General features: G+C 40.3%; 1 protein-coding gene and 1 long non-coding RNA gene across 2 annotated transcripts in view; one reads left to right on the forward strand and one right to left on the reverse strand.

Annotated features, from left to right (window-relative positions):
- AKAP7 (A-kinase anchoring protein 7) overlaps nucleotides 1-7,616 on the forward strand; it is a 175,379-nt gene extending 167,763 nt beyond the window's left edge. Inside the window, exon 8 of the mRNA XM_045009908.1 lies at nucleotides 7,400-7,616. Within this exon, the coding sequence (XP_044865843.1) occupies nucleotides 7,400-7,452 (53 nt within the window). The 3' untranslated portion in view covers nucleotides 7,453-7,616. The remainder of the gene's footprint in view (nucleotides 1-7,399) is intronic.
- LOC123366435 overlaps nucleotides 5,013-16,631 on the reverse strand; it is a 30,544-nt gene continuing 18,925 nt past the window's right edge. Inside the window, exons 2-3 of the long non-coding RNA XR_006578070.1 lie at nucleotides 14,555-14,634; nucleotides 5,013-5,124 (exon numbers count right to left, since the gene is read on the reverse strand). This is a non-coding gene — a long non-coding RNA (uncharacterized LOC123366435). The remainder of the gene's footprint in view (nucleotides 5,125-14,554; nucleotides 14,635-16,631) is intronic.

Below are 16,631 nucleotides of genomic sequence, written 5' to 3' on the forward strand. Positions count from 1 at the left end.
TGGAGCACAAGCTTTCGTGGGCGAATACCCATGCGTCTGATGAAGTGGGTATTCAACCACAAAAGCTCATGCTCCAATATGTCTGTTAGTCTATAAGGTGCCACAGGACTCTTTGTCACTTTTTTATAGAATTTTTTAGTTGTACATAGACAGATCCCCCCAAGTTGTAAAGGGATTTTGATTTCAGAGGCTTTATCATTTTTGATATATACAGTTCGGAAAGGATGAGAAATAAAAGCTAAAAAGAAAGATGTAGGACTGAAGCAAAAGGAAAGAAATTCTATACATTTACAGAATTATTGTGCAAAGTTAGCATTCTGTTATATGGGATTTTTTGCTAGCTCTCAAAAAGAAAAGCTGCCTATTTTCTATCTGTGTAGATCATTTTGTGCCATCTGGATTCTATACCATTTTTCAGGCAACAAATATGTTCATTCCTGTTTAAGCTTGATGTGTTAGTTGCAAATATCTCAAACTTAATTATGGTATTACTGTAGTAGTGCTAATTCAGAAGAAACATTGAGCTTCATTAATATTAGATTCTCAAGAGAATCAGATTCCACATCTTCTGTCTGTACATTATTAATGCCTCACAAGGAATGATATATGGACTAATCATTCAGGATTTCTGTAAACTTTATATACAAGGGATGGAATTCATCCATAGGGGGTTGATCCTGCACCCATTATAGTCAATTGCAAAGCTCTCATTGATTTCAATGGTGCAGGATCAGACCCATAATGCAGAGAACCTTCATGGCACTGGGTCTTAATGGAAGCAAGAGCGGCAGGTCTACAGACCCATGCTAGCCTTTTATTTCAAAATTCAATGTCACAGCACTATGGGGCAGAACCTCAACTGTGTAAATTATCATAACTGCACTGACTTCAATATGTCAGTGCATCAACAGAACCCAACCTTACCACATGCTGCTATCATTTGGTTTTATGCACACAGAGCAATATTAAAAGAAGAAATGTAAAGTCTCCATGAGAGGGCATGCAGTGCATATCTCCTCCAACAGTCTGTGCTGAGTTCCAAGAACAAAAATGGCTGAAATCTCAACATAGGGATAATGCTTAAGATATAAAGGTATAGTACACAGAAAACAAGAAGCTCCATACTAGTTTCATAGATACAGACATCACAACTACCACGAACGAAGAGTAACCCGGGGCAGTTTGTATAAGATAAAGAACCAACAGCACAATTTTAAATTTGAAAAATATTTAAGTGTCAGAACCTCTTGGGCTTGCAAAACGAGGCTGGAACTCTGATGAGAGCAGCTTTAACATATGGGTTGGAAATACTATAAAACAGCCTCACACAGAAATCTCCACTTTCAGTCCCAACAGGATGTACAAAGGGCAGAAGAGGGCAAAAGTGAAAAACGATGGAAATAAAAATCAAGAGTTTCTCAAAACTCCTAGAATAGTGGCTTAACTTCAGTTAGTTTTGCTGAAAATCTGAGGCAGAGGATTTTTGTTCCTTTCAGACTTGTTCACCCCCTGACTTTTTTGTCAATTCTCTTTCAATAGTGCTGTACAAAAGACAAACAAAACAAATTAATTAAAAACAAAACCCCAAAAGCCTACACAGGTTTATCTGGTCAGGAAGCTTCATGTATTTTAAGAGCTCCTAACCTTTGTGAAACAAACCTGAGTTTTAAATCTGTATGCTTACTATCTCCTAACCCAGTGAATCTAATTTTAAATGTAAAAAATTAGCCTCTGGTATTACAAATGAGGCCAGAGTCTAACTGTTTAATAGTTTATTTCATTCTTTATTTCATTGATTTTTGCTTTTTCCTCCCCACTTTTCAAGAAAGGGGCATTTCTTTTTGACAGATTCTATTTTAAAAAATCCCTTAGTATGGCTGTGGGGCATGAGGGCTATTTTATATCAATTCTCCTGAGTGACATTCATTCAAAGAAAAAATGTTCTTGTTTAAAGTACTTTGTTTAACATAGGACTGAGAACCTGAAATGGAGTTCTACCTGGCACTGGAACTCCATTACTCTGAGCAAGTCATTTAGCCTCTCTGCCACAGTTTCACCATTCATTACATGGCATTAATGCCAATTTATCTCAGTGCAATATGCTCTAAAAAAAATCTGCCATATATGCTAACAAATGTAGCCACCTAAGACTTTATGGGGGTCACTCCACAGCATTCCTTAGCCTTTTAGACTTTCAGATGGACAGAAGTATGACCACCCTGCTCCAAAAGCAGACCCCTGTTAACTGAGCTAAACAAGATTCAGTTATCTGTTGGCAATACAAGACCTATGAGCTATAGCTGAGCTGTTCTAATTCCAGCCAGGAGAGATGGAACACAAGTTCATTAGGATACAGTATATAATGACAATTGGAATGTTTTTCAGTTGGCTTTAGTTTTTATAGTAAATTCGCAGTTCTAACCTTCAGAATACATTTAGTATAGTTCCCCTAATAGATGCATGCTCTGTATTTTTAGAGCTCTTGCCTGCTCCTTGGAGAAATCCCTTCCATCTCTGGCTTGAGCAAAAGAGCATATTGATTTGGAATGCACCCATGCAATGGCATGTTTGGTGGGGCCCTACTGTGCCTCCTCCTTTCCCGCAGTATGTTTTCTGGAGTTGGGAAGTGTCTTCGATTTATTGTGCACTCCTTTACAAATCTTTGGTCTGAAGAGAACGGTTTTTCTGCCTTCTAAGTCAGATTCCATTCAAAACAAATAGTGCTCTTACATAAGAACATAACATAAGAACGGCCATACCGGGTCAGACCAATGATCCATCTAGCCCAGTATCCTGTCTACTGACAGTGGCCAATGCCAGGTGCCCCAGAGGGAGTGAACTGAACAGGCAATGATCAAGTGATCTCTCTCCTGCTATCCATTTCCACCCTCTGGCAAACAGAGGCTAGGGACACCATTCCTTACCCAACTTGGCTAATAGCCATTTATAGACTTAACCACCATGAATTTATCAAGTTCTCTTTTAGTAGTTTAATAGAGAAACTGCTCTGGCTAATCTCCCTACAGAAACACACTTTTTTTTTTGCTCATTTGCAGTTATTACTCCACTCGTTCAGGGTAAAATAAATCACCCATGATCACAGTTTCCTTTCATCGATCTACTTTTATGTGCCCATCACAGTGAGTATTGGGTATTTGCTGCTGTTCTTTTCCATTTGACCCTGGAGACCAGTAGCTCTAAGTACACCCCTTTCCTACCTCCCCGCAAAACCTTTTACTTTGCCATCTGATGCGGTCATGCTGCAAATGTTAGTTCTTTCATTGAACCTCTCTCTCCATGGCCACAGCTTTACCTGTCCTGCTGACCATCTTTATCCATTTCATATCCTAGTGATTTAACAGGTTACTTAGTTTCCTGGCACCGCTAAGTCTTGGCTAATTAACTGACAGGTCCTGATCCTACAAAGACTTATGCACATGATTAACTTTATGCACTGCAAGTAGTCCCACTGATTTGGTTTGTAAGTCTTTGCAGGATTGGGACAATAATATGCTTATCTTAAATACAAGTCCAACTATCTTGTTTTCTATATATGAATATAGGAGCAGATCTGTTGCTAGAACCCTGAAAGCAGCATTAATCAAAGTTATGCCTACAGGGTCTTATGTTTCTCTTGTGTTTCCTGTGTAATATTAATATTCTTTCAAGAGATAGTAAAAATAAAAATCATGTGGTGTTAATTCTCTTCATACACAATTTTAGATAATTAAAACTGAAAATTTTGAAAATCTAATTTACTTCTCAACATTTATATTGTTTTTTTGTACATTTCACACAGCTTGGCCAATGAAACTATAAATCCACTAATGTTGAGAACAATGGTGTTTAGGAGTTCAGAGTACTACAGGGGAATGATTAAAATAAAACCTGTTTTCCTTTTGATTTTTTGTTAAAAATCGAGAAACTATTTATATTAGCTTTTTTAAAAACTCACTGTGTCAAAACCAAAATTTTGGGATTAAACTAAATTGACAAAAATTCCATTAGAAAGTTACTGCCACAGTTCCTAACTGTGGTCAAGGGACCACAGGTCATTTTTAAAGAGCTGTTCTCCTCAGTTCTGGCTGAGAGAAACAGAACTGATGGGAAAAAGAGAGAGGACGTGATTAACTTTCCCCCCCAAAGGAAAATTTACTTAACTGCACTGAAAACAGCTAAAAATACATAAATACTACTCTCCCAAGTGTAACAATTACAGCAGTGCATTACAAGGATGGTATGTGATTGCAAATGGGAGGGAAGCCATCTAAAAGACATTCTCGGTACTAAGGGGCGTCCCATACTATAAAACAAATTGGGAACCCTTGTAGCTATTTAGTGCAGTGCCCAGAACCATTTTGTAAAGGAGCTTGTAGAAATGCATTTTGTTATTCTATGGAAGAACATAGGGTTCATGACACACAAGGGAATACCTCAGATCCTGTAGTCACTAGGTGACCCTTAGTGGTTGTCTTAGGATGCCTTCCAATGAAAGTATCATACACACAAAATGTAACATGACAGACTTCAAGAATATTGAATGCATGTTCACATCATAACTGAAGATCTGTTAGTGTGTGCTTATTGAAATGGGGAAATATATGCACAGATTTAGTTGCCTGAAAAACCCAGTAATGGCTCTCACTTCATTGCATCTTTTCATTCAAAGACTCATTTTCAATCCAGTCACTTGCTATTTCTCCATTACTGCTGTCTGGCTCTAAAGCACTAGTTCCTTTTATGAGCGAATGTACATCTAAAGAAAAAGGTGTCACATTCACTGCATTTAGAAAAATTAACAGTTTAATTAAATACCACATAGCTCTTCACAAAGGAGATCAGCATCATTATGCTTATTTTACAGGTGACTTGCTCAAGCTCTCCCTGCAGGCCAGTGGTAGTCAGGTATAGAATCCAGACCTCCTGAGTTCCAGTCCAGGGCTCTATACACTGGGCCATAGTGTCTCCAAATAAGTATTAAATGATAAAGTCCCCACCACCCTCCCACCCGACTTCTAGTACAAGCTAATTGACCAACATGGCCACCATACTTTGAGCACGTAGCAAATTAAAAATTGGGTGACATCACAAGCATGGCCCCCTCAGAAGCATGGAAGACATCAACTAAAAAGAGAAGAAAACAGAAGAAAGAGCATACCAATTAGAAAACTTGAGGGAATGGCAGCAGAGATGTGCATAACAACTGTCACTATATTCCAACGTACCAAATACATTTAGATTCATTGACATATAGAGAACTGTACACAGAGAGAGCAATACGTAAGAGAGCAAATAGCTGGCATCTCACCATGTGGTAACAGTTAGCAGATAGCAACTTTGTAATGGCTGGCATCTCAATGACCTTCCAAGTATTTAAAATAAATATTTGGTCCTTTCTATCACTCACAGAGACCATGAAGTGACTTTAAATGCCTCTCAGATGCCAGATGACAGATTAGGATTTAAATTACATTTTAAACAATATTCCAAGAGTTGAGTGTGGAGGAAAGTTAAACCTGCTATTAAGGAGAGAGAGGGGATGAGTTGTCAAGTGCCTTTGCCTACTTTGCTGTAGGTTTGCCAGTATTTTGAAGCTCTGTTGATTTGGTTTTCATTGAGAGCTGAGAAGCAGGGAAGCAGGCAGCAGTGTTTATCCATGAGATGTTTGTTTTCTATTGATTTTTTCCCCCTACGTTGTTTGTATACGTGCAGTACAAGATACATGTTAGCAGTCAATACAGGAAGACACAGAATCAAAAACAATTCTTAAGTCTCTTCTTTTGCCAGCTCACAAACAAGCACAGGGGCCAATAAGCATATGTCCGGTGGAGCATTTTTAATTCAACAAAAAAAAAAAATCAGTTTCACATCACCACAGTTACAGTAGTCAGTCACTCAAGTTAGCGGCTACTGTCATCTGCCATGTAACATGGGTAGATATTTTTTGTAACCTTGACCCATGTCATGTGATAGTACCTCTGGCCCAAGTCATGTGGCTGAAGCCAGGAAACAGATCTCTCTTGATGTGTGTGTGTGTGTGTGTGCGCGCGTGCGCGTGACATCTTTGTCACAACCCCCTAATCCAGGTGGGGAAAGGAAGATTATTATGTTAGTATAATCAGGCCAGCCATACCATCTAGAGCTGAGATATAAATATTCCATCACTGAAAATCCCCAGTTTCTCAAGATGAATAATGCACTCTAGGAATTGTTATACAGAAAGAAAAAGATCCGGGCATGTGTTGCAACTCTGACAAAATCTACTCTGAAAGTGCAGTAAGAGCCACATTCATAGCCAACCCTGATGTAAATAAAGGATAAAAAGCTCATTCTTAAAGAACATTGGCAACTTATTTTAAAACATGCAGACAGGGCAAGAACCTTGTAGGACATTCAGTGTCCAACTGCTGGCTATATTGGTGAATCTCAAGGAAAAAGTAACTGTTTTCTTGACTGGTCAGTAGATGAGTCACACCTTCCCTTCCCTTGAACAGGCCACTGCCTCCCCAAGCAGGCAAGCCCTCTAATTTGAGAAACGTTGTTAGAGAACATCCTTACACTCTACACCGACCCTTGTGAATCTGTTGGTTGGCAATACAGTTCCTTTCTATTTAGTCCCAACCTGGTAGTAAATGTCTCTCACACCTTGGTTGGCCTTTACCTTCTGTGAAGTCCTATGATGACAGTAGTATAGGACAGAAAAAAAAAGCTACTTATTTAGGTCTCCATGCAGACAAAAGCAGTCAGTTCTGCTGTATCCCCTTAGCTGCTTTATCATTCTCCCCTGTGTTCCTGGCTCAATTCTGCCTTCAGTTACATGAGTACAACTCCCATTGTAGCGAAAGGGACCTTTTCAGGGGCCAGCAACAATTGCACTCTGGACTCTCTGCCATTAAGGGACTGTTCCATGCTCATGCTCCAGGAGGAACAAGCCACGCAGAACTGATGTGACAGAAACTATGGCCCCACTCTCCTGGCACTCACAGCAGGGGAGTGCAGAGTGTGCAAGGACACAATTCCTCCTGATGCTCCCACTGGAGCAGTGCAACTCCACCTCCATTTAGGGCTGTGCCTTAAATGGCCTAAATTTCCTATCTTCAGAAGAGTCTTAAAACGATCACATTGTTATTTCTGAGCAGCAGTCTCTTCTGCTTCTTTCCAGTTTTTAACATCCTCTAGCATTTGAAATATCTTGTATTATGCTTTAAATGTTACACATGCTACCTATTAAGATCTGCTGATTCCACCCCCACAGCAGCAACTATATACCCCACCTAACAGTGGAGAACCAGGACTATGGCTTGCCTTTGTCCCAGAATACTAGAGCTACAGCCTGGATTATTTATACTGAATTCTTATTTACACTAACAGAGTGATTCTCTCTCTGTCATGTTCCCAGGACCCACTTCACATGTGTCAGAAAGAAGAGGGTCAAGGAACTCAATGAATTGAGAAAACAGTGAACACTGCATCTTTTCAAGAGGTGATGTGTGCCACTCTGCCAGTGCCACTGCAAATAGCAAGAGGGAGAATGACAGCAGTGTCAGCAGAGCTCAGAGCCTTATCTCACAGGAGAAGCCACCAGACAGACATTTCATGGAAAAACTAGAGATGAAGGAGAGTGGACGATCACTGTTCTTGGGGCATAATGCTACATTCATTCTGCCAACAGCAACCAACATTTGTTATAGCTACTTGAGCAAGTCGAGTACTCATTTATGAAGCAAATAAAACTCTCTGCCGTGTGTTTGCCTGGATCAGTAGAGTTCATAATATTCAGAGTGAATACATTCATGATTCATTGTTCACCTCTGTGACCTTATGAGTTGGTAATTTCTCAGAAAGCAAAACTCATTATTTTAGATGCGTTATAGCAGCCCTCAAGTCCAGAAGGATGTATGTATGAATACCGATTCTAATACATACTTGAGCTTTCTCTAGCACCTTTCATCCATGGGTCTCAAAGCACTTGATAAATATTAAGTTTCAACACCCTAGCATGGTGTACAGGCACAGAGGGACAATTCTGGCCACATCGGTAATGCATATTACCTTTGGGGTTGAACACAGCAATTGATTAACAGTATACAGTTGGTTTAGGAAGTGAATACTGGATCTGTCTGAAACTGTAGGCAAGCAAGAGGCAGCACTAGAATTTGGCCATGTTACCTGGATTAACACAAGACCCTTACCAACATCCAGTAACATCCTAATGTAAGAAAACAATAAGAACAAAAGTCAAGGATGCACAACAGAGAGCACAGTATCAGTCTCTCTGAACAGGTGGACACAACACTGAACAAACTGGCTGCTGTCACTGCACATGGGCACGGGTTTTTTTTGTTTTTTAAATGTAAAGGTGCAGTAGACAGAAAAAGGCATCCCACTTCATAACTACAGCCACCTCAGTCAGGTGCTAAATTATGCATCTCACCCAAAAGCCATTCCTGTTAGTAGGCATTCTGCACAAAAATCAAGGGTAGAATGTGTCCTATAGCTTTTACTACTAATTTAGGCTGAGTTTTTCAAATGCACCTGTATGATTTAGAAGCACAAATCTCAGTGAAAGTTGCTTAGGCACTTTTATATTATATTAATTAGATTTTTCAACTGATCCAACTCTTTCCCAGAGCTCTACCCTGGCACCTCTAGGCTTGGCAGTTCCTAGTCCCAGAACCTCTGGGCTTGCCGCATCAGATATGAATATATAAAAAAAAATTGCTTGAGCACTGGCACCTCTCATTACAAATTAAGCACTGCTCTTTCCTCAGGAACAGAAAGAAGCGGGACTCTTTAAAACCCAATTACCCCTTTCAGGCTAGTTTGTTATGTTCTTGTTCTGGAGATGGAATGAACTGCCCAGCTGAGCACTTCTACTGTAACTGACTGAGCCAAATATGAGTGAGTTCCAATATAGTTCTCTGCTCTGACAGTAGTTGTGGTGTTCAGTGATCAAGTGTTATATGTTGTTAAGTGGATCAAGTGCTGAAGGAAGAGTATAGAACCATAGAAATGTAGGGCTGGAAGGGACCTTGAGACGTTATCAAGCCCAGTGCTGAAGCAAGATCAAGTAAACCTAGATCATCTCTGACAGGTGTTTGTCCAACCTGTTTTTAAAAACCTCCAATGGCAGGGATCCCTTGGAAGCCTATTCCAGAGCTTAACTACCCTTATGTAAGGCTGACAGACCCCTGTTGCTGGGATCAAACCGGGGACCACTGGAGTTTAGTGCATGAGCCTCTACCGCATGAGCTAAAAGCCAACTGAGTGTTAGCTAAGGCTGTAGAGCAGACTCATTTTCTCTCTCTCTCTCTCTCTAAGTGGTCTCAGTGCCTCTAGCTGGGACGGACCACCACACCCAGAAGATGTGTGGGTTACACTTACAGCAGAAAGTTTCTCCTAATATCTAACCTAAATCTCCCTTACAGCAGATTAAGTCCATTACTTCTTGTCATACCTTGCATGGATATGGAGAACCATTGATCATGGTCCTCTTAGAGCAGCCCTTAAGACAGTGGTCCACAGACTTGAGGGTCGCATGCCCAACTTGCCCCTGTCCATGCCCCCCCAGAGCTGGGGCCTGGAGCAGGGGGTGGACAGAGTAAGGGGGCTGAGGCTAGGGCCGTAGTTAGGGGTGGGTCTGGGGCCAGAGCTGCAGCCAGAGGCAGAGCCTGGGGGTGGGGGCAGAGCCACAGCTGGGCTGTGGTGGGTGCTGGCAGCCGGTCCTAAATTCGCTCCACCCTTGGCCCCGGTTTGGGAACGGAGCCACAGCACAGGCCAGCAGCTAATATCATTCTGGGGTTTATTTGTTTTTTTGCAACTGCATTGCATTGTTGGCTCATTCAATCTGTGATCCACTATACCCCACAGCTCCTTTTGAGCATTACATTGCCTAGCCAGTTATTCCCTATTTTGTAGTTGTGCATAAATTTTTCCTTCCTAAGTTAAATACTTTGCATTTGCCTTTACTGAATTTCTTCTTGCTGAATTCAGACCAATTCTTCAATTTGTCAATGTTGTTTTTAATTTTAATCCTGTCTTGCAGGGTGCGTGCAACCCCTCCCAGCTTGGCATCATCCACAATTTTTATAATCACTCTCTCCACTCCATTATCTAAGTCATTAAAGAAAATATTGACTAGTACCAGACCCAGGAGAGACTACTGTGGTACCTCATTAGATATGCCCTGCCAGTTTGACAGCAAACCATTGATAATTATGCTTTGAGTATGGTCTTTCAACCCCTTGTGGGTACCCACCATACAGTAATTTCATTTAGACCACATTTCCCTAGTTTGCTTCTGAGAATGTGGGACTGTTCGACTGTATCAGAAGCATTATAAAAATCAAGATATATCATGTCTACTGCTTCCCCCTCATCCACTAGGCCAGTAACCCTGTCAAAGAAGGAAATTAGGTTGGTTGTGCATGATTTGTTTGTGACAGATCCATGATAGCTATTCCATTAATCCTGCTATCTACTACATGCTTACACATTTATTGCATAATTTCCTCCAGTACCTTTCCAGGTATCCAAGTTAGGCTAATTAGTTCATAATTCCCCAACTCCTTTTTGTTCCCCCTTTTTAAAGACAGGTATCATACATGTTTGCCCTTTGCCAGTCCTCTGAGACGTTTCCCATTCTCCAAGAATTCTGTCTGTGGGTTGAGGGACAAACATGACAGGGTGAGAAGAGTGTTAGCACCTTCCTGCTGGCTCTCAGCTACAGAAAGGAATTTTCTTGGAAACATTTCTTACTTGTAGTAAACACTGTTGCGTGGGATGTATCTGTGTCTAATGATGTGGTAGTTGCCATGGAAAGTGCAGTGCATGTTTTGTGAACAGCAGAGAAGAAAAAAATCCCCATTAAAAGAAAGATTAAAATGGTACAGTAAGTCTGGCTGTGTGTTTGTAATATAGTCAGCGGTTCCTCGTCTCAGACCACAGAGGAGTAAGAGCTAGTTGTATCTACAGGAAGATGGGTTCACTGAACCCGTAGAGCAGGGGTGGCCTGCGGGCCGGATCCAGCCCATTGCTTATTTTCATCTGGCCTGCAGCAAGTTTTGGCACTTCTCCTCCTCCCCCCCCAGGGGCTGGAGCTGTGAGCACCAACTCGCCCCACTGCAGGGGGAAGTCCCAAGCCTACGTGCCCAGCTTGGCAGGTGAGTTGAACATTTTATATTTCTCTCTAGTTTTTTTTTTTAAACTAAATTAAGTTGCTTTTTTTAACTTGTGAGTGGCCCGTGATTGATTTTTTTCTGTGCATCAATGGCCCGTGACAGAAAAAAGGTTTCCCCACCACTGCAGTAGAGCAATGCTTATTTAGCCATGGTGGGTTTCACATTTCTTGAGTAAATGGATAGAAAACCCTATATAAAAAGAATGTGAATTCTTAGCCAAACAAATTAGAGCTCGCATATGAGATTTACACACAGCACTGTGTACGGGGGGTGGGGCATTCTGCCCTGGGGAACCACCTAAGGAGACTACTTCAGAAGGCATCTCCCCAGAGTTCTCCAGGGCAAACAGATGGTGAGCACTCTGTGCCATTCATTAGGATTGTACCAATGGCTCCTCTATGTGCTCCAGCCCCACTCTGAAGCATAGGGTTATGGGGTGAGGTAGGTCGAGTCATGGCTTCCTACCAATAATAGGAAAGAAACTGAACCATTAAAAACCTGTATTGCTCTATCTGCTTTTGGCATCCGAAGCTACCAAGTGTGTTCACTGGGTGGCAAATCGGGAAACGTCCACATGTGGATAGTTCTGAATGATGAATAAAGAGCCATGGACCTAAGAACGTGCATGGGTCTGGTAACCCCACCATAGAAAAAAAAACAAAAACAAAACACACACAAACACCATAAGCCATACTGGTATGCTGCAGGTTCAAACAAGAGATAAACTTCATGTGAAGAATATGACAGGCATTGGTCAAACCTATAAAGAAAGCCCATGTCCTGAAAATTCCCTTGCTCAAAGTCAGATCAATAATCATCAGATTTTGGAATGAGAGAACAATCTACAAAGCTATTAAAACTTCTTGAGTATAAAGAAATGGATACATGCCTTCTTGATGTCCTTGGAATCAGAGAATGCAGATGAACAAGTTCGAACAAACTGTACTTTAGAGAAACAAATCAGGCCATCATCTACTCCAGGAATGTGGATGGTAAACATGAATCTGGCAGAGCAATCCTAATGTCAAATGAAGCAGAACTGGCACTGACTGAGTGGGAATAAGTCAGTGAAAAAATTATTAGAATTTGCTTTCAAACTAGAGTCTTCAAACTAAGAGTCACACAATGCTATGCACAACCAATGAAAAGCCAAATGAGGAAAAATATGCTTTTTTATGATTTGTTACCAGATGTATTAACCAAGATCCCAAAACTGGATATGGTGACTGAGTACTTTAAACACAAAGGTAGGAAGTAAAACAATGATGGTTGGATAAAGTTATGGGCAAGTGAAGCAGGAGTTTGAACGTGAACCAAAATGGTGAATGATTAGTAGAAATTTGCTGTGTGAACAACATTTCCTCAAAGAAATCCATAAAGTGACAACGAACTCCCCAGATGTATTTAAATATATATATGTATACACACACACACACGAGATATTTTTGCATTTCAAGGAAGTTTTGCAGCTCATTGGCAGATGTACATGGGTACAGGGGAGCAGATGTCGGCAGGGACCATAATCTTTGTTATCACTAAACTGAAGATCAAGTTAAAGAGGATGAAGAAGATTAAAAGAAGACCATGCATGAACACCAAAAGCACTTTTCAGCTTGAACTGAAAAACAGATTTGGTGTTCTAACGGAGTTAACAGCAGTAAACCAGGACATGGATACTCTGTAGGAAAACATCAGTGAGAGTGCTATTAGAACTGTCTTTGCACTTTCTAGATAACAAAATCTAAAAAGGAAGAATAGAATAGCGATGCCACTTGGGCAGCAGTGGAAGTGAGAAGAGTAAAGCAAAAATTCATGAATGCTAAGACATGTGAAGAGATAAGCAAGTGGCAAGAATACAGAGCTCTAGGCAATGAGGAAAAAGGAGCAGTGCTAGGGGATATAAAAAGATATATTGATAGAAAATGTCAACAGGCTGAAGATGCTAACCAAAAAGGTGATCTTGCAATCCTGTATAAGATAATCAAATGGCTAAAAGGAAACTTTAGCACTACTGAAGGCTCTATTAAAAGATGAAAATGGAAAGATTTAGTACAGAAGAAAAAGAAAGGAAAGGACGGGCAGGACATTTTCAGGCTGTTTTAAATAGACCAAGCCCAAGTGAACTACTAGAAATACATGATGAAGACCTACCACTAGAATACAATTTAGGAGCTATTACAAAGGAAAAAATCCAACAGTAAACTAAAATATGGCCAAGCGGCTAGAGATAACATTACTGGCAAGATGCTTAAATCAAATGACAAAATAGCCCTCAAGACTTTCCTTGTGTTTTTTGACAGGATAAAGGAAAAGAAAAAATGACCCAGTGAAAAGAGTCCTTATAGTAGAATTGCCAAAAAAGGGTGAGCATATCAACTGTAATAACTGGAAAGGAATTGCATTGCTTTCAGTGCCTGGGAAAATCATATGTATCATCATCCTGGAATGTATCATGAAACAAACAGACTGTCAACTTTGAGAGACTAAGGCAAGTTTTAGATTATTGATTCCCATGCAGACCATACAGTTGTTCTCAGATATATTATAGAGTGGAATGGCAAGCACCTCTTGTGAGAGATTTTAGATTTCCAAAAGGCTTTTGGCAGTATACACAGAAAGAGTCTTTGGAGAATCATGATATATTATGGAAAACCAGCAAAAATAATTAGAATAATCAAGGGTCTAACTCTATACAATAAATTGCAACTGTGCAGTCAGAGATGGTGACATCAGCCAATGGTTTGCAGTGACAACTGGAGTAAGGCAAGGGTATATTATATTGTTGCACTGGTCATTGACTATGTCATGAGGAAAGTAACCACAGAAGGCAACCAAGGAATTTTATGGACAAATGATAAAGCACAATAGGATTATAGTGTTTTTGCAGAGAATAGTAACCTGCTTGGTTCAACACATTGCTTAGTGGGTGGAAGAAAAGACCCAGCTTTTCACAGATATAGCAAAAAAAGTTGGTTTGTTCATCAACAAGGGGAAGACAAAAATATATGGCTATCAGTGGGGGGAGGGATAGCTCAGTGGTTTGAGCATTGGCCTACTAAACCCAGGGTTATGAGCTCAATCCTTGAGGAGGCCACTTAGGGATCTGGGGCAAAAATTGGTCCTGCTAGTGAAGGCAGGGGGCTGGACTCAATGACCTTTTGAGGTCCCTTCCAGTTCTAGAAGATTGGTACATCTCCAATTATTACCTTTAACATAACTAACTATTACAGTGGACAAAGAAACAAGAACAGTAAGTCATTTTACCTATCTAGGGAGTGAGGCATATAATGATAGTGACAGACAACAAAGCAACAAATATCAAAAGCAGCTAAGTATTTTCATAACCATGAAAAGATTTGGAAAAGTAGCTTTACCTGGCACCAACTCACAAACATATGAATTTTTAACACCAGCATCATGTCTGTCCTCCTTTGTGGAGCAGAGTCATGGAAATCTACAATAGAAATTGATAAGATGATCAACTTATTCCAAAGTAAATGCCTGTAGAAGATCTTCAGAGTCCCTGGGAAAGTTTCTTGCACCATCAGAAATTCTACATAGAGCAAACCAATCTAAAGCATCAAAATATGGTACAAGACAATGATGGACATATTTTGGACAGGATTTAAAGATGCCACCAACACAACTTCCATAGGAAAAGAGGGTGACCTAGAAAAACGTTACACAGAGCATTAGAGAAAGAGGCCGCCAGATCCCTCAACATGACACTCAAACCTGAACAGATCAGCACAAGATTGAAATAAATGGTGGAAAACTGGTGGATGCCCTGTGTACCTGAGGGTGTGGGAAGATAAACAAGCAAGAAGTGTCCTATCTGAAGGAAGACAGGCCAAGTAGGATGAACTGGTTAAAAAAAATAATTGGTATACCTTTTATAATACCACATACTGCCTATAATCCAAAACAGTCAGTCAGTGTACTGCCTCAACTCTGGGACAGTCCCACTTCTGGATATCTGACTTCACTTCTTCTGTAGCTGGCATTCATTTTTGCAACAATAGTGCGGAAATACATTATGTGGCTGCAGAGACAAGGATTCTAAAAAAGCATCTACCTTTGTTTTATTTACCTCATTCAGGATATTTCCCTAACTCCATAATAGGATATTATATATATCTCCTTGAAATAGAGAGAAACTATGAACAACAATTCTGTAGGCTTTTAACAATTTCATCAATACATTTAATGAGAATACATAATACATGTAACATTCAGATCTCTGAAGACATAGCAACGGCATTGTATCCAACAATTGCTTCAAGGAACAGAAGGAAATACTACACCAGGGGTCGGCAACCTTTCGGAAGTGGTGTGCTGAGTCTTCATTTATTCACTCTGATTTAAAGTTTCACGTGCCAGTAATACATTTTAAAGTTTTTAGAAGGTCGCTTTCTATGTCTAGAATATATAACTAAACTAAACTATTGTTGTATGTAAAGTAAATAAGGTTTCTTAAATGTTTAAGAAGCTTAATTTAAAAATTAAATTAAAATGCAGAGCCCCCCCAGACCGGTGGCCAGGACCCAGCCAGTGTGAGTGCCAATGAAAATCAGCTTGTGTGCCACCTTCAGCACACGTGCCCTGTACTACAAGTATAATAGGTTTTCACAGCAGTGTGAAACATTTTCATAAAAAGTAATAAGGAGAATCTTCTGGATTTCTATAGCACCTTACAGAACTGGGAATTTCAACACTGCATGCCCAACATTTACATGATGGCATAAATCTAACAGCATTTGCAGCAATACAAAATAAAACAGTACATATGCATAAAGGAAGGGCATTTGTGGTTGTTATGGGCACCACACATTTTAAATTCCTGACTGCTGAATGGTTACATTTCCAACTGTAATCTTGAACATACAGTTTTGGTCAAACACATGGGAAAAAATGTGCAGTTAACTGGGACAATTCCACAAGGTACTTAACCCAACTCTCAGTGAAACCAGAAGAAGTAGAGGAGGCCAGAGGCACTCAGAACCTGACAGAAGAGGCCCCATTATTAGAATCAAGTCTCTGTGAGTGCCTAGTCTCCCTGGTAAGTAGTTTTATGCCTCAGAAAGCCATGCAGAGTACCAGAAACAGAAGACAGACATGCCATAGACAAATATATCCAGCAGGCAACACAATTCTATTTTCTTGGCAAGCAAAGAGGACTGCCAGGAGGAATCCAGCAACAGGAGCAAACAGTAGCATCCAAGGGATGCTGTTAGACAGTAGGAGTGTAGGCAAAGAGGATGTGGCTGCTATTTTTTCCCAGTTGACTTCAGAGGTTTCATTTGTCTAGCATCACAGCATGATTAGACCAATTGGGTCAGATCTGAAAAGTGTTCTGGGTGATCTAATTAGCCAAAAGAATGTTCAGATTATTTCTGCCTTGCTAACATCTTTACGATGTTACAAACAAATCAATTAAAACAGTTCACTGTG

The sequence above is a fragment of the Mauremys mutica genome, chromosome 3, assembly GCF_020497125.1.
Source record: "Mauremys mutica isolate MM-2020 ecotype Southern chromosome 3, ASM2049712v1, whole genome shotgun sequence".
NCBI classification, from domain to species: Eukaryota; Metazoa; Chordata; order Testudines; family Geoemydidae; genus Mauremys; species Mauremys mutica.